Source organism: Vipera berus (genome assembly GCF_964194415.1).
Source record: "Vipera berus genome assembly, chromosome: 4".
NCBI classification, from domain to species: Eukaryota; Metazoa; Chordata; class Lepidosauria; order Squamata; family Viperidae; genus Vipera; species Vipera berus.
The window spans coordinates 41,339,858-41,358,492 of record NC_138206.1 but is presented as its reverse complement, the minus strand read 5'-3'; the positions used below and the strand labels follow the sequence as shown (position 1 = coordinate 41,358,492).

The 18,635-nt window shown below is 37.4% G+C and overlaps 1 protein-coding gene across 1 annotated transcript in view; it reads right to left on the bottom strand.

The window, feature by feature from the left end:
- Positions 1-18,635, bottom strand: part of IGSF3 (immunoglobulin superfamily member 3) — a 113,828-nt gene that overhangs the window by 25,078 nt on the left and 70,115 nt on the right. Inside the window, exon 7 of the mRNA XM_081327114.1 lies at positions 14,212-14,616. Coding sequence (XP_081183240.1) covers positions 14,212-14,616 — 405 coding nt within the window. The remainder of the gene's footprint in view (positions 1-14,211; positions 14,617-18,635) is intronic.

Below are 18,635 nucleotides of genomic sequence, written 5' to 3'. Positions count from 1 at the left end.
GCTGCTGCAGGGGAGCAAAGAAGCCTCTTTGCTCCATCCGATGACCTATTTGGGGAACTGCCATGGCTGGCACAAAACATGTAACAGAATCATCCCCCAAATTGCACTGTGCTCCCTGAACACTGAGGGGGTGTTCAACACTGTTGACTTTTAAAGTAAAGCAGCAAAACCCTTCACATTTTATCAAGCTTTAAGTAGAGATTATTATAGGAGAGAACATATGTTGCTCATCATTGAGTTGTGGATCCCTTGGAGCTCTCTGATCTTGGTCGTTTCCTTGAAAAAGGTTTTTTACTTGACCAGTTAACATCATCAGCATAAAAAAGATAACTTTATAACACTGTAAGTGGGATAACACTACCATACATAAAAAGACATCTCAGAAACAATTAATAGAATACACAGCATTACTGTAGTACACAAACACCCTCTAAAACATTTTAAGTAAACAAAAGACCCAGTAGTCCAAGAAGAAAAAATAGAAGCCACCCACTACAAACTGTAGTGTCACCAACAGTATATAGGTCAGACAACACAACTAACAGTCAGAAGACACAAGGAAAACTCCTAAATTTCACTGCATCCTGGACCAAGGTAAATCCAAAAGCACTATGAAATTTCACATTCAGAAAAAATCAACCATCAATAAATACGTAGAAATAAGCCACATTTACACAATTCTAAAGACAAATAAAAAAGCTAAGATACGTAGAAATAAGCCACATTTACACAATTCTCAAGACAAATAAAAAAGCTAAGGAGGAAACAAAAAGATCAGAACACATGCTTTCCAGGAGCTAACAGCCACTTAAGCAGGAATCAACACCAGGCAAACAATCAAGTAGAAAACAATATTGTACTCAAGGAACTTTCAAGGAGAAACGACCCCAACACTGGCAGGGCAAGATACTGGATGTAAACAGAGGGCAAACCTCACATTCACTTGCACCATGATGTTACCTAGTCAGGTAATAAAACCTCTGTAAAAAAACAACCAAACATAGAGAACATCAGGAACTGGAGATTTTTATTTCCATGATTACTGTCGTACTTTGTGCATGATATGAATAAATGTATATATTTCTGTGTGGAACCATAATAAATCTGATTAAACTCCAACAAAAATATAAGATATAAATAGGATATAAATTATATCCTTTTAAAGGTAAAAAATACTGTTGCCAGATGGCAGAGAACCCCTGGATATTTAGATATCACCAATCCTGTTCTATTTTAGTCACATTACCAAGAATATAAAAATTGATTCTGACCAGTCATATATGAGCCAAAACAATTTATACAAAAATAATCATGTCACTTAAAACAGACATGAGGAAATAACATATTTTACAATATATCAGATGAACTGTCTGTCCTTATTTCTATTGTTGTTGTTAGTTGCGAAGTCGTGTCCAACCCATCGTGACCCATGGACAATGTTCCTCCAGGCCTTCCTGTCCTCTACCATCTTCTGGAGTCCATTTAAGCTCAAGCCTACTGCTTCAGTGACTCCATCCATCCACCTCATTCTCTGTCGTCCCCTTCTTCTCTTGCCCTCAACCTTTCCCAGCATTAGGCTCTTCTCCAGTGAGTCCTTCCTTCTCATTAGGTGGCCAAAGAGTTTCAACTTCAGGATCTGGCCTTCTAAAGAGCAGTCAGGGTTGATCTCCTCTAGGACTGACCGGTTTGATCGCCTGGCAGTCCAAGGGACTCGCAGGATTCTTCTCCAGCACCATAGTTCAAAGGCTTCAATTCTTTGCACTCAGCCTTTCTTATGGTCCAACTTTCACAGCCATACATTGCAACTGGGAAGACCATAGCCTTAACTATACACACTTTTGTTGGCAGGGTGATGTCTCTGCTTTGTAGTGTGCTGTCTAGATTTGCCATGGCTTTCCTCCCCAGGAGCAAGCGTCTTTTAATTTCTTGGCTGCAGTCCCCATCTGCGGTGATCTTATTTCTATATAACACCAATATGTTTTAAAATAACTATCACATTATAATCATTTATAACCATTTAGCATTTGGGATCTACTCTAAACAAGCAGATAGTTTCTGATGAGTACATTATAGCAGGGCTTTTCAACCAGTGGTATGGGTACCACCTGTGGTACACTGGCACCTGGTACGCGACCATCCTAGAAAAGTGGTAGCAGGGGAGGGGAATGAGCTGAACTGGTGGCAGCACCACACAAGCCTGAGCGAGAGATGACTGGAGCTGCAGGGCTGTCAGTGGAAGTGCCAGGATCAGCGCCAGGCTCCAGCTGGAGCTCAGTGATGATCCTGGCGGTTCTGAGCCCAGAAAAAGCGCCAATCAGCTGCAATGTTGCAGCATCTCCAGGGTTTTGTGATTTACATTCTGATGCTTGGCAACTGATTCATATTTATGATGGTCACAGTGTCCCAGGGTCATGTGAAGTGATCAAATCCTGCTGCAACCACCCAGCAGACGGGGGGAATAAAAACCAAACACCCCACCCCCCACCCCCCCCTGCCAATCCTCAACAGAAATGCTCATAACAATGAAAACCTTGAACAGGAGGAAGAGTGGCACTGGCTGTGGCTTGGGGGGCACTTTTTTCAGTGCCATTGTAACTTCGAACAGTCACTAAGCGAACTGTTGTAAGTCGAGGACTACCTGTACTTCATCACTTTTTTCCTTTTTTTTGGTTATCAAGTTTTTGACACCTTGCTAGGCGACTGGTGGTACTCGGATGTTGCCATATCCTAAAAGTGGTACAATGGGTGAAAAGGTTGAAAAGTCCTGCATTATAGCATAGTTCATTGGAGCTTCTACGGTTCTGTGAAAAACTGTAATACCTTCTGGACTATCCGCCTGTTCTGAACCAGCCTGCTACCGGCCTTGCAATAAGGCAAACCCCTGTTCAAACAGTAGAGACTGGAGAGCGTCTAAGGCTGGAAAGCGTCTGCCAAGATTTATTACTCAAATAACAGAACAAGAAACAAAAACACTGGAACTTGAATCCTCAAACGGAAGGGTTGCTTTCAGCAACCAGCCCTTCCCCAAACACTCCTTTTATTTAGAGATCAGGGCGTGGCCTCCCTGTGCCTCCTCCCGAGGAGTCCCACAGCCTTTCTCTGTTTGGTCCTGCTCGACTGCCTCCTGCGTCGGGCGTCCTTGAACAGGGCCAGCTGTGGGTCATCATCCTCCACACTATCGGGCTCACGCAGCTGAGAAGAGGGCCCCGGCTGGGGGCTCTGCGAAGCCTCCAAACCATCATCAGCCGGTTCGTCTCCCACACACTCCTCCTCCCCCTCATCTGAGTCATCCGAGACATCTGAGCCGGCTGCCGGACCCACAGGCTGGCCCTGAGTCACAACACCGCCCTGCTATAGTGAGGCTAGCTCCATCCTTGTTGTCTTTAGGCCTGGGGCCCCAGAAGATCAGTGAGGTAATGAGATTGCGCCATTGATGTTTAATATCTCCTGCCCCTTCCTAGCCTTTAATTACATTTTTAAAAAATTTTTTAAATGAATAATATGTTTTTACAAGTTAAAACAGTTTTATTGTACACCACTCAAGAGTCCCTTTTTCATAAGATAGGTGGCCATGGAAATTTGATGAACAAATAAAATGTGAGCCTTTTCAGATTTTCTGAATCTTTGCATATATTTGTCACTGAATATCAATGGCTCAAGCTGAACATACTGATGTATAAAAAGAAGATTGCTTGCCTACGGGTAATCCTTGAGATATAACTCACAATATAACTCACCTATTACTGTCATGGCAGGTGAAATGTATCAATTAATGACACACACCCCATCCTTACTCTCTCCAATGAAATGTTAAGTAAACCTGAAGGTCGTTAAGTGGAGACTGGGGTGCCTTCTGGGTGGGAGAGTCCATTGGAAGTCTAGTACAGACCCAAACCCACCTGTCCTGTCCTTCCCGAGGCCTCCTCCATCTTCAAGATGCCTTGTGCTCCATTTCCTATACCTTGGGACCCAACAGTCCTTTTCCTACTCCCACTGTATCCTTACAGGCTTTCGGCCTGATTCCCACCTCACCAGGCCAAACATCCTTCTTCTCACTTATCTTTTGAAGAACTCCAAGGCCTTCCAAAGAGCTGGAATGACTTGCTTGTTTGCGTGGCCACATGGCACAGTTCCAAAAGTGGCCATTTTGTGCAGCTGACAAAATGGCACTCACATTCGTGTTACTGATGTGCAGTCCAAGGACAAACTAATTCATGTTGCTGCCTTAACAAGATCTGCACAGTGCTGCAGCTTTTTGCAGCATTCAGATGCTTTGGCAGACTTCTCAAAGCCATCAAAATGAAAGAGTTTGTCTGGAAGCCACCATTTTGTCCTTACCCACAAGCAAGCGTGCAAAATGGTGGCTGCATTTGGATCACCTCCATGCAGCCCAGGGACACATGGCCTGCCCTCCTTGAAATCACTAGAGCTTTAACAAGTGTGTGTGTGATGGGCGTGTGGGGAGCAAGCCCAAGCTCTGCAGGGTTCTGGCAGGATGGGATGTGGAGGAGCGCTGCAACAATCCTGTGATGGGTTGTAAGGGCAAATGACTGCAGGGCCGTCACAGCCATCATAACTTTGAAATGGGGTTATGTTTAGCTTTTTTGGGAGGGGGTCTGTTGTAAGTTTGAATATTCATTAAATGGTCTATCATACCTCAAGGACTACCTGTACTTAATTTATTTCATACACAAAGGTAATCATCCTTTATATTCAATTAGAATCTTTACCTAGAGTAACTGTAAACTAAGTACTACCTATAATTGATGATCACTGTTTCACATCACTATTTAGGAATTTTGAACCATTGTTTTTCATAACAAGCCAATTTTTGTCACGAATGATTCATTTCAAGTCCCCTTCCATGGGGTTTACACCTGGACTTTGATGCTGCCATTCCAAAATGGTGAATTTATTCTTCTTTAACTATTATCTTATATATTTGCATGTATAATTCAGATCAATGTTTTGTAATATAATCTGCTTCCATTTCACTTGACAGTTTGATAGCCTAATATTCTTCTGTAGAATTCTTTGCCACAAAGTAAAACTCATGTTTCCTTCAATGATAGCAAGTTGTCCAAATTCTGATCACAAAGCATTCACAAACCATGTTTCTGCCACCTCCCTGCTAGACACAATGAGTTTTATATTGGGAAATTCACTGTTCTGGCATCAAAAAAACCCCATGCAGCCTCAAAACCTGTATTTTTGATTCATCCTTCCATAGAACATTCCTCCAGAAGTTCACAGAACATTCTGTCCACAGAATGTATCTTTAAGAACTGAAGCCAAGAAAGCAGAACTCAAAGTGAGAAGCAGGATGTTAACAATGGGGGCAGATTTTAGAAGACAGTACAAGAGATACTAGGGAGTGATACTTAGAACTTTAAATAATTCTAAACCAACACAAAGTGCATGGAAAATAAACAGAAGAGAGATTCTCCTTCAGGAAGACAAATATGAAAGAAATGTGGTGGGATTCTACTCATGACTGGCACATAGAACTGGAAGATTACAAAGGAACTGAAAAGGAACTGTGATGGCCCCATTGGGAAGCTAGTTTGGAAGAGAAAGATGAGCTGCAACCAGAGCCATCAGATGGGTGGTTAAGCATGAGCCAGCCACCTACATTAGCAGAAGCAGGGGAGGATTGGTTAGTGTCAATGAGCGGCAGCAGACCACCTCTAATGAGGAATAGCTATTACCTGTGCCTGATCCATGGGTGCAAAGAACAGAGCATAGGGAAATATAGAGGAGGTTGGCGAGGCTATTTGTAAAGAAGCAGCCACCCCCCCTCCCTCCTAATGAGAAACACTGGGCTTGGGTTGATTCAGCTAGGTGCAGGGGAAGGTTTGTTTATCAGAAATATAAGGCACAAGTCTACAGGAAGATGTGGTTTGGCAACTGTACAGTGTATGTGAAAATAATCTGAGATTCTGTGTTAACCATGAGCCAGCAAGTGATACAGGGTGCTAAAAGGGCAAATGCTATCTTGGAATAGCACAGAGTCCAGATCACAGGAAGTAATTGTTCTATTCACTACTGCTCAGTCCCCATCTGGAGTACTGTGTCCAATACTGGGCGCCACATTTTTAAAGGGAGAGAGGCAAATTTGAGCCCAGAGGATGACTAACAGACAGTGAAAGTTCAAGAAATCAAGCCCTATAAGGAATGATTAAAGGATGTGGGTACGATTAGCCTACAGAAAATATCACCGGGGAAGATATGATAATAGTCTTCAAATATCTCAAGGGTACTTGGAGAACAATGTCTTCTCAATTTCTTCAGAAAATGACTTAGACCTACAAGGAAGACTCAGAAGACATTTTGTGATTGTATAAGCTGTCAGTCAGAGAAAAAGACATGGCAGAAGTTCTCTGTGGTGAGAGATGTTCAAATGGAAGCTGAATGGCTCATCTGCTAGAGAGGCTGTATTGTAATGGATCCTGCAATGAACAAGGGGTTGGATTAGATAAGGGGACAAAAGGAGAACTCATCAAATTTGCAGACAACACCAAGTTAAAGGGAATAACTTTGGACGATAAACTCAACACTTGAATACTGGGCTTTATACAACAAAATGCAATTCAGTGATGAGAAAAGTAAGGTTCTAGAAAAACCATATGCATAAGTACAGTGTAGGTAGGACCTGGCTCAACAGTAGTAACTGTGAAAAGACCAAGATGTCCTGGGGGGGGGGCACCACTTAAGTATGAGTGTACTGCAGCTGCCAAAAAGTCAATGCAGTCCTAGAGTGCATCAATAGAGGGACAGTATCAAGATCATGAGAAGTAACAGTACCACTTTATACTGCCACACTTGGAATATTGATCATCAAAATACAAAAGAGTCTTATGATATATGATAGAATACTGATCAAATGAATCACATATCAAAGGAAAAATGCTTTTTCATTCATTAATATTAGTGATGCCTAATCGTTTCATCAAACCCTTATATTCTCCAAGAAGTTAAAGATGCTGCATTAGCAGCTGAGTAATAATCTTAAGAAACTGAATAGAAATCTATATTATATGATATACATATATACTGTACAGTATAGTATTTTAAATATAATTATACGTAATATTTATATATATTTAGATTCCTACATACATGACCATTACATAATTCCCTTTCTAGGTTAGCAACATTACATAGAGTGCAAAATGAATACAAAAATAAGAAACCAAAGAAGTTAAATATATGAGTTAAGAAAATGAAAATCAAACATAGCTAAAAGCAAATTATATTAATGTACCATTCATTTTATCTTTATATCTCTATAAATTTCTTTCCTTATAAACCATTTTTACTTCTATCCACTATTTCTATTTCCTACTTTATAAATCTTATGTTTAAATGTCTCATCTCATTTTCAGGCCCTCATCAGCTCCACAAAGTCATAATTTTTCAGATTTCCTTTCTGTCAACTTCTCATATATTTGTTTTGCAGTTAATCCTCATTCATTCTTTTTATATAACTAAATCATTTCAACATTTTTTTTCATACTTAATCAGAACTTTTTATTCTATTTTTATTCATTCAATATCCATTCATTCCTCACCCTATCTTTTCTTGTTTTACTACAAACATTTCTTAAAGAACCCATTCCTATTACACTCAACTGTATTTTTTTTCCTGACATACCCAATTCTCACTTTTATGTGACAGAATGATTAAATACGTGGACATTTTTGGGCCTTTCAATGTACTTTCTTTTCTTTACAATAAATCACTGAGCATCTTTTACAAGTTTGCATATTTTAATTTTTGCCACCATCACCCCCTTGTTAGTAAACATTTTACCAATTTACACAAATTAATTTCCTTGCTATAGTTTATACATTTATATTGTTAATTTGCAACTACTTCTCCTTCCCAATACTTTGGTTTTCATACATTAATTCAATTACTTTGGTCTATTACACTCCTCGTAAACCATTTGGGTATGTAGACAACGTAACATTATCTGCATACAAAAATACGTATCTATTTATTTTCCCAACCAGCACACTTTTAATGTCAAACATTCCTTATATAAGTACCTTAAACATTCCAATGGGTATAATACACGTTTTTCTTTCTTTCTGCCAAAACATATTTTCTTTTCAACCTTAATTTTAATATTCCAGTTTATCTATATTGAGATGTTAAAAAATAAAGATTTAAATTCTTGATCTCACATTTTCCTGTCACAAAGATAAAATGTTTTACTTACTCTACAATTTTGTTTCAAAATATTCCAGAATAGATTTGCTTTTTGAGTTACGCTTCCCACAGAACTGGCAGAATCAAGAAAAACTCTCCTGAGAGGATTTTGCTATGTATGCATGAACTGACCTGGAGAAAAGGAGCAATCTATATTTTACAAATGCAGACAGAATGATATACTCAGAAGGGTTTACACATCTTTCTAGATGTAGCTCATTATCCAGAAGAATAAATCTATTCTATATAAAGTAGATGACCTGCTTCTTCCTTCTTCAAGAACAAATATAAGAGACTAACAGAGAAGGTATCTCACCTCTCCCTTTCAAACCTTTGTTTTTAGTTTGTTTTAATTGTGCAATTTTAAAACATTTTATAATTATAACCATTATTATATGCTGTTTTATTCTGATGTAAACAGCTCAGAGTTGCCTGAATTGCTAGACGGGCAGCAAATAAGTTTGATAAATAAATATGAAGTTGTTTCAAGTCTGACTATTCTAATTAATCATTTTTTTATTGATCATTTGGTTTATAATTTTTTTTAGTTCTACTGAGTATATTTATACCAATTTAACCTGCAGCAAGAAGTATTATAACCTGACTGGATTGTGATTTAAGAACATTAGGGCAATGACTCCCACACAGATAAATGTCTGACCTACAAGCATTAGAAACTAATTACTCCAAAAATTGAGCTACCTGGGAAAATAAAACGGTCTTTTGAGCCAAAAGTTCTAGGTAAACCACCAAAGAGCTGCTGATCTTATCTAATGTACTACAGCATCTAACTGTTTTGCTCTTTATTTCAGCTTCAATTTGCCTGTTCATTGGCCCATGTCTTTCAATGCCACCTTTATAGACTGAGCAGTCTTTCCATTAGCTATAATCCACATCCTGATGTAGAAACTGAATTTAGTGATTAATTAAGTACCGCTCTTGGCTGTTTTTCAATTATATCTGGGTTTCCTTATAGATACAGTATCTCATTTTTCTCCACGTATCTAAAACTGGAAAGCTTTTTACATGTCTGCCAGCAAGAACTTCTACCATTGGATGAATTACTGTATCTATATGGATGTTTACATTTGGATAGCAAAAGGGCTTCATGACATTTCTGTTCAATGAATTCTAGGAATACTTAAATACTCATCAAATACTGGTACTTGTCGACTTATAATAATGGGTGGGAACATTATTAATTCTGAAATGAATGATGGAAGATATTTTACTTATCCTGTTACAGTTCTCTGTTCAGATGTATCAAAATATTAGTTAATGGAATACTTAAAAGTTAAGTTTTCTAAATTACAAATCTAGAAATAGATTTTATTCTTACATTTAATTCACTAGTGTTAGTTTAGCTTGGGATCTGAAAAACTAGTAACTGATTATTATATTGTGTTACCGATGCACACATTGCCATCTCTGGCCTTTCTTCTTCATTATAATGGGCAGCATTTATATTTTTAGGTCACTGAGCACACTACTTTATTTCCACCAAAGCTGATTTAATTTAAATAGCTGTCTGTAAATTAGAAAGGAAGCCACAAGACTATTTCTCCTAATTAATGTTCTCATGGGGGGAAAAAAGTCTATTTGGAGACACTAAAGTAAACCACTTCTGGGGCCAGATCTGAAAATGTAGCAAGCAGTGGGAGATTTCTCAAGGTTTCTCTGCTACCTGTATTCTGTCTTTTGTTTTAAATCAATCAAATAGTAATAAAGCACACTAAATTTATAAACCAGTTGCAGTTTAATCTAGTGTGCTTCTTTCAAGGGTAGTTAATTCAGCTATTGCTTAAGTATCAGACATTTTAGAAGAAGTATAAGATAGAAGAGATTTCTTGATCAAATGGATTATTAACATTTAGGAGACATATTTTATACCGCACAAACTATGTTGTGGGTTTCTACTCATAATCTGAAGGGGCTTTATAGGTTTTCTTAGTTTACATAAAGGATAGGAACATCTACAGGAGCAAAATCAACAACATTGTCTCTTCATTATTCAAGTAAAAACAAGGGCCACAAAAGTTCAAAATGGAAACATTTCTTATTTGCCAGTGTAATACTTTTTTCACCACTTTAATGCAGATCATGTTTGAAAACATAACTGCATTAATATACCTCAAGTCTGTAGCAATTTGATATATATGCAGAAATCAGTCAGTAAAGTTCTTTGTTAGAGGTCATGCATAAATATTTCTACTCAGTAGTCTGCAATACAGCCATCTGTCATGTGACAGTAGGACCAGGAGTAAGTTTGCTGTCTTTGTTTGAGGCCCTCAGACATATTTACTTCAGCTTGTGTCATTGATCTCAATTTGAAAATGTATTTCAAGAGAGTGAGGTAATCAACAGAACTAATAAATATGGAAAGTGCCATCCTACAATTTCTTCCAAAAACGTTTTGCATGTCTTAATACGACCTCTATTACAAATTTATCATCCTATCTGAATAACTTCAGAATTATTTTTTTTTAAGAATGAAGCTGGGGAAACTTAGACTACTTTATTAAAACAGCTGGCTTACTGGGAAGCAAGAAGACTTAATTTCCTTTGCTTTCAGTAAATGATGCCAGCCATTTTGGATCCCTTTATTGAGAGAAATGGTGATCTCATTTAAATGCAAAGTTGAATTGCTATTGAATGTTACTAAAATTATTTTTTCTGTACAGCATTACTTTCAGGGGATCAAAAACTTTCACTTATGTGTAACTGTTGTTTATCATTTTAATCGAACAGAGAAAATACAGTTAGTAGAGGATGGACTAGAAAATCTCCAAGATCCCTTTTGTATTTTGCTATTTTGTATTCTGTATTCAGAAAAAAAGGTTATGGAGTATCACATTGAGTTTGCTCATGTTTTTACATCATATTTAATTTGTTTTCTTAGATTAGATTTAAGAAGTCATTTCACTGGATTTAGACACTACAAAAAAAATTGGTAGGAAATACTTCCAATTTTGTGTTTGTGACCACACCTATGATAGGAGGGGAAAACATTAGCCAAAGGCTTTTGCATTGCTAATATTACATTCAACAAGGCATTTTCCCTTCTGATTTTAATTCTGTAGAGACTATTCCTCATATCCTATTATAGCAGGATCTATTAATATGGTAGATCAGCAAAACATTCTGATTGCCGATCCTTTTATCTTCTGTAACTTGAATTGCTGAAAAAGGCACCTTGGTAGGCATGAGGGAGCTTTCATGAGAAAGTACTATGAATTTAGTTGAAACACTGAACACAAATTATTGGTATTAACATTCTTAAAATATCTATTTGTTAATTACAACTCAGCATATATTGTTTTGGACTCCTTGATGCTTTACTGAGCTTAGTGGTTTTCCAGCAAATGTTTTGTTAGCCGACTATGTATCCTCTTTAGTGCTAGAAGGATTTTTCTCTGTATTTATATACAGTTGTTTGCTCTGGCAGGGTTTTCTTCATCCTCTGCACTATCACTATCATTACTTTTTTCACTATCCTCAAAGGCCTGTCATGTCAATCTATAGTCAGTAGACTTTGGGACTCTGTTTTCACTAGCACAACCAGTGATGGGATTCAGCCAATTCGCATCACTTCGGAAGAACCGGCAGCTAATTTTTTGTTGCCCAGGCCCAGAATGGACTTCCGGAAGCGGCATCCACAGAGAACTGGTTGTTTACATATTTGAATCCCACCACTGAGCACAACCCTTTGAAACATAGCTCAGTCATCATAGTATGTAACAGGACTCAACCTATCTCAGGACTCTGGAGATTAAAACTGACTAGATATAAGTTCTGTCCTACATTATTTATAAAGGTAAAGGTTCCCCCGCACATGCGTGCTAGTCGTTTCCGACTCTAGGGGCCGGTGCTCATCTCCGTTTCAAAGCCGAAGAGCCATCCGTTTGTCCGAGGACATCTCCGTGGTCATGTGGCCGGCATGACTAGATGCCATAGGCGCACGGAACGCTGTTACCTTCCCACCGTAGTGGTCTCTATTTTTCTACTTGAATTTTTACGTGCTTTCGAACTGCTAGGTGGGTAGAAGCTGGGACGAGTAACAGGCACTCACTCTGCTACGCGGCACTCGGGATTTCACATTATTTATAGCCCTGTACAAAATACAGCACATGCTTCTTTGAATTTAAGAACTTTGCCAATTACATCTACAACTAGCAATGAAAACTGTGCTAAGCTGAAGAGACAAATGCCTATGTTGTTTTAGAAGTGTTAACATCAAGCCCCATTTACAAAATTACAGTGATTTTAACATCCAACCCTTCTTAGATGCTCCAAGGAGACTGAAAATGGTGTATAAATAGAAGGTAACAGCATCATGAGATTACATACTGAAGAAATATTGATGTAAAGCATTTGTTTTTGCAACTAGATGACAAAAATTATATGTACCAGACACACATATCAGCTTGAGACCCAGAAATGAGATTACTATAGCAATAACATACTAAAACATTATCCAACTTAAATTAGATGGAATGAACTAGATAAATAGAATTACTGATTAATGTTGGAATTTAGCCAACGTTTTATGCTTGAAGAAATCTTTGAATGACATACTTGTGTATCTTTGTTGAGCATAACTACAATTTTGCCCTATAATTTTACTTGTTTACATTTTTGTAAACAGATACCTTCTACAATTCCAAACACTAATTTCAGTCTGAATTATTCCCCATGCAAGGATTTTTTTTGTTGATTTATATTTTTATATAGGGACCATTCAAATGTGATCTTGCATTTTCTTTTTTAAAATAATGTTCTTAAGGAAGCTATATAGCAATGCTTTTTTATGACTATGATCTCAGTATGTTTTGTGAAGTATGTTTTTGAGACTTTTTAAAGGAGATAATTTTTTAATCATTATGCAATGCCCCTTAGGTGCAAAAATAAGATGCATGAAATACATGTATTTACAAGTGCACGTATATATGTACGTAGAGATAGTCCTTGGGTAGCAATAGCAATTGGAACCAAGATTGCTGCTGATAAACAATGTGAACATAAAGTGTAATCGTACATAATGACATCTTGATTGCTGTCATAATCCAACGCTGCATAGGTCATTAAATGGGAAGAGACAGGCATCTCAGGCAAGAAGTGGGGATGTGCAAGCAGGCACTATGGAGTGCAGGTGGGCTGGCAGAAGCCATGCGTGGATTAGAGAAGGCCTGGAAGAGCCATTGGAGGCTGAGGGTGGATAGGAGAGATACTACCAAATACAAGATCCCGGACCTCATGGAAGACAAGATAGCAAAGGTGCTTTGCAACCTTATTTGCCAGTTTCCCTGTGTTTGTTTCTAGGAAGCTGGCAGGGAAGGTCACCAATACCAATCAATCACATGATGACAGCTCAATGCTGTAAATGCAAGACAGCCACCTGAACACCTGATTATAATCATGTGACTGCAGGCATTTGCAACAATCAGAACTTCGAGGACAGGTCATAAGTTAATTTTTTCAGCCTTTGAACTAACTTTGAATAATCATTGAACAAATGAACATAAGCCAACACCATCTGTACTCAATAATTTATCTTCAGCTTTACACTGAGGGGATGTTTTTCTTCAAAAAAACCCTGGTCTGAGATATACACTACAGCAAAAGTTGATAAACAGCTGTGAACTAAGAACACAGCTTCAATTCTTTTGAATGCTTTACCTTTAGTTTAGATAGAATTTTCTCTGCTAATTCTGGCATGCTCTGGAACCCTACTACTTTCTCATAAAGGAGAAAGTAACTACTTCTCTTTAATGGTAACTTCGTGGAATTTGAAACAGATTTCTCTTAAGATTTCTGAAAGTATATACATTCTTGAGAACACATGGATTTAAGTCAGTACCAAGAAATTTAAAAATTGCCACCTTCCATTGATCCACAGGAAAAAAACATTTAGAAACCTTAAAAATGATAAGTAATTTCAAGCTCTAGAATAGCAAGCTTTCATCCTTAAATCCTTCCAATATTGCCAACATACTTACTAGGTCGTAAGACCCTGATCTCCAACAGGTTGGAGGTTCTATCTGCCAATCGGGTCCAGCTGCTATTGTAGTTCTTGCGCCACAGCTCGGCCACACACTGGTATTTGCCTGCTTCTGTGTCACTGGCCCTGCTGATGCTCAGGCGTACATTGTTGCTGGACTCTGCTTTTTCAATGGCTGTTCGGGTTCGGAATCCAACATATCTATCGCCCCACTGAACTCCTCCATCACGAGTAAAAGTGACCAAATCATGAAATTCAGTGCTGCCAGCTGGTTGAAAACGCCAAGTCACAGATACTGGCACCCAGGAAGGATAGTGTGGCTTGATAATGCATTGTAAATCAAATGATTCATTATAGGTCACTCCAGGTGTGCGGGAGATGGCTGTAACTGCAAAACCAGCATCTGCCAAAAAAATACAATAAAAACACCATTTAAAACATTAATGAAGTTGATTTAATCTATACGTGTTAAGAAACAACTAATTTTGTAACTATAATTAACAGAAAATTGCTATAATGTATTAGTTACAGTTAACTCCAATAGGAAAAGTTGATTTCTAGTATTACAGAAAGTAATCTCATTTCTGAAATTTAAGGAGAAAAATTGGGTTGGCAGTATTAAATGGAAACATGGTTTTTACTTTACTCTTTTCAAATGATCTGTAATGAAGCACAACGTACTTTGTTTCCAAGTACACTGAAGTTGACATTGAAAATGAAACTTAGTCTTGTTACTTGTAAAACTGTATAGTACTTCTAGATGTGCTGCTTGCACCAAAAAGCATACCTCAAATGTTGGTATTTGTTGTTTTTAAATCTATAATATTCTCTAATATGCAACTCATGGCTGTAGATACTATGAAATCTTTTAACACAACTCTAACACAATTGAGCATATTGAATATATATTGAGTATATAGGGCTTGATGAAGTGGTATAATAAAAACAGCCTGGTTTTAAATGTAGGAAAAACAAAAGTAATCATTATCAATTTCAGAAAAGGCAGACACAGCCATATATCTCTGTGTATTAACAATTCAATTGTGGACGCAGTTAATAGTATCAAGTTTTTGGTGTGCAGCTGGTTGCTCAACAGTGAGATACTGGTGAAGCAGGCAGAACAGTGCCTGGATTTTCTGCATCATATGAGAAGAGCACATCTTCCTTCCCGTATCCTTACCACTTTCTATAGAGGGATGACTGAAAGCTTCCTGTCGTATTGTATTACTGTGTGGTTTGGAGGAATTACTGTTTTGGTCAGGAAAGCTGTGCAGAGTGGTGAGGACGGCAAAAAAGATAATTGGGAATTCACTTCCTTTTATCCAGGACATAGCATATAAGTGATGCTTGACCAGGATCCGCAGTATTGTTTGGGACACTACTCATCCTCTCCATGACTGGTTTTCTTTGTTACCTTCTGGGAAGAGGCTTTGCAGTATCCGAAGCAGAACAACTAGATTCTCTAATAGCTTTATAACATACAGTGTCAATCTTGTTAACTTTCAAGACTCTTTCTTTCCACTATGTATTATAAATGTGTGTGTGTGTGTGTGTGTGTGTGTGTGTATACACACACACACATACATACATACAAAAAATATAAATATATATAAATGTGTGGGTGTCTGTGTGGGTGTATATAATATATGTGAAAGTATGTGAATGGAGATATATATATTCTTTTGAGAGCAGGTATCAGAATTTCATTTTTTAATGTGTGCCAGTGTGTTCACAGAAAAAAATAACAATAAAGGTTATCTTATCTTGTTCTTAATATTGTTGCTCCAGAACTGCAAAAGAACTTTTATACACGTACATCAATCAAGTGTTTCAAGGATTCTAATCATTCCAGCAGAGTTCTAGTCAATCTAATTAACAAATGAATAGGTCAAATTTTAGCATTAAAGCCTTTTTGAAATGTATTTAAGGATTTAGAGGCAAAAAAGAGATTAAATGAGGAAGGAAAAACTAATATTTTCCTTCTCTTTCTATATTGGCTGGAGTTCATAGAAGACAATCAGAAATAATACTGGACATAGATTTCTGATGCAATTGTTGGAAATTCACATTCAAGAGGCACTTTTTTAGTATAGAAGGCATGACTCCCTTCACACACTAGTGCCTTAACTGAAGCTAAAAATCAATTTTATAATGTGTTAGTGAAAGAATTATGCTTGCCCAACAGACTGCAGGAATGAATTTTGCTTATCTAATAAACTCCCTTTTTACGACCTTGTAATAGACCTCTTGATTTAAAAAAAAGTTTAAAATGGCAACTCCTCTGTTTGTACTAACTTTGTACTGAAACACTTTTTGAAATATCTGATTTTACATTTTTTGTGCTTACTGACTGAATTGTGTTTGCTTGCTTTATACTAGGAAGTACATAGTACAGTTAGTCCTCCCTTACCAACCACAAATGGGGGTGGCAACTTTGTTGCTATGCACAATATCAAGTGACTGCACCAAACCTAGGCCAGTTCCCTTGCAGTAGTTAAGCGTCACATGACCACAACTTGCAATTTCCTGCCAGCTCCCCCATTGACTGTTGGAAGCTGGTTGTGAAGGTTGAAAATGGTGGCTCTTGACAGTTATAAACTTAATTTTTTGGTGTTGTTATAACTTTGAATGCTAACTGAACAAGGCAGTCTTCATTCAGCAGAAGCAGAGCTAGATACAAAAGCATAAACTTTTGCTTCTCTCCCAGCTATGGCTTTAATTTTTCTGGAAAACTCTGTGGCATGCAAATAATTTCCCTATGCCTCTCTAGGAATCAAAGCATCGGTTCACTAGAAATTCCTTAATACTATGTTGTATTGTCTTTCTCCTCTCTAGCCATCTTGGATTCTGAGCTTTACAAGTTTTTTTTATCTTCTGCCTTAACTTTTTCCTCACTGGGGAATGCAGTATATTCTCAATGGCTAGTCAATCTTGCTAGCTGTAAAATATGTAATTTATTGATAAAATAACATAGTATAGACTTGATAATTCCCATACATAGGAGAAAGCTCATATTTTGGAATGATGCTTAATTTGGGGATAACCTTTTGGAATTGCAATTGATAAAATAAATGAATAAATTTTAACCATCTCAGATAGGTTGAGCATACCATTTTGGTAGCTGAATGTGAAGGAAACATGTAACCTTTTGCTGAAGATGGAAGATGAGGATGCAAAATGTGGTCTGATACTTAGTATTAAAAAGACAAAACCAACCCAATGCATAATAGTGAGGTAATAGTAGAAATAATAACAGCATTTTTCCTGTCTCAACAATGCACAGGAATCATGATTTTATATTAGTAAAATAAATAACACTTGCTTTTTGAGACAAAGGTTACACAGATATAAACAAAACAAAATTTGCACAGAATACCACCAAGTTACACGATATGAAGGTCACAGTCTTCCAAGACATAACAAATGGTTGTGAAAGTCAGACTATCAGAAAATCTGGATAAAGAAAAATTGTTTCCTTTAAATTGGTTCAGGAGAAAATTGTTGGAAATATAGCCTGGCAATAATTATTGGACAGCAAGAAAAAAAACATTCAATATTAAATAAGGCAAAGGCAGAAACCAGACTAGAAGCACCAATAATGAAGCATAAGCATAAGTTTTTCGGCCACAGAATGCAGAAGCAAATCTTTGAAAAAGACCCCAAATGGTTGAAAAAGATATAAGGCAATAGAAAAAAAAAAGACTGGCAGAAATGAGATGCTAGATATTAATGATAATAAAAATGATGACAGAAAAAAAAATGGTAATAGGTCATGATCTTTACCTGAAGTCAAAGAAAAGGTTATTGATGGACAATTCTGCTGCCCATCAAGTCATGAAGATTTATAAATATTTGAAAAACTGAACTAATTTTGGATAACACAGTAAGACTGGAGTCATTCCAAAACAACACAAGCACTTACAAGGAAACAGGATAAAAAAGGGGGGGGAGGTGACTTAAAACTCTTACAATCCCTGTGAGGTTGTGCAAATGCCAGATAGCCCAGCTTCTCAGTTTTTCTATGCCTGTCTAGGAATCAAACGTTAAGTATAGCATTAGAGATTAAGGTCAAGGAAAACCAGCTTATGGAACAAGGATTCTGCTTCAGTACCTTCTATTAATTCTCACTTGTCTCTATCATCTGTCCTACCATTATAAAAGAAACATGGGTTGGGTGTTATGCTTTTTCACACCTGCAAGTAAGCATGATCTAGAAATGTAAAATCCCCAAAGAATATTCAGACAAAAAATCTAATTTTTACAAGAAAATATCACTCAAATAATTTATAAGACATTACTTTCCTACACATAGTTAATCACCAACACATGGCGAGGAGAATTCTACTAGGACTCAAGAAAGTTCATGACCAACAAACCTGGCCCTATCTGCCACAGAAAACAAGATGGTTAAACACTGAAAAA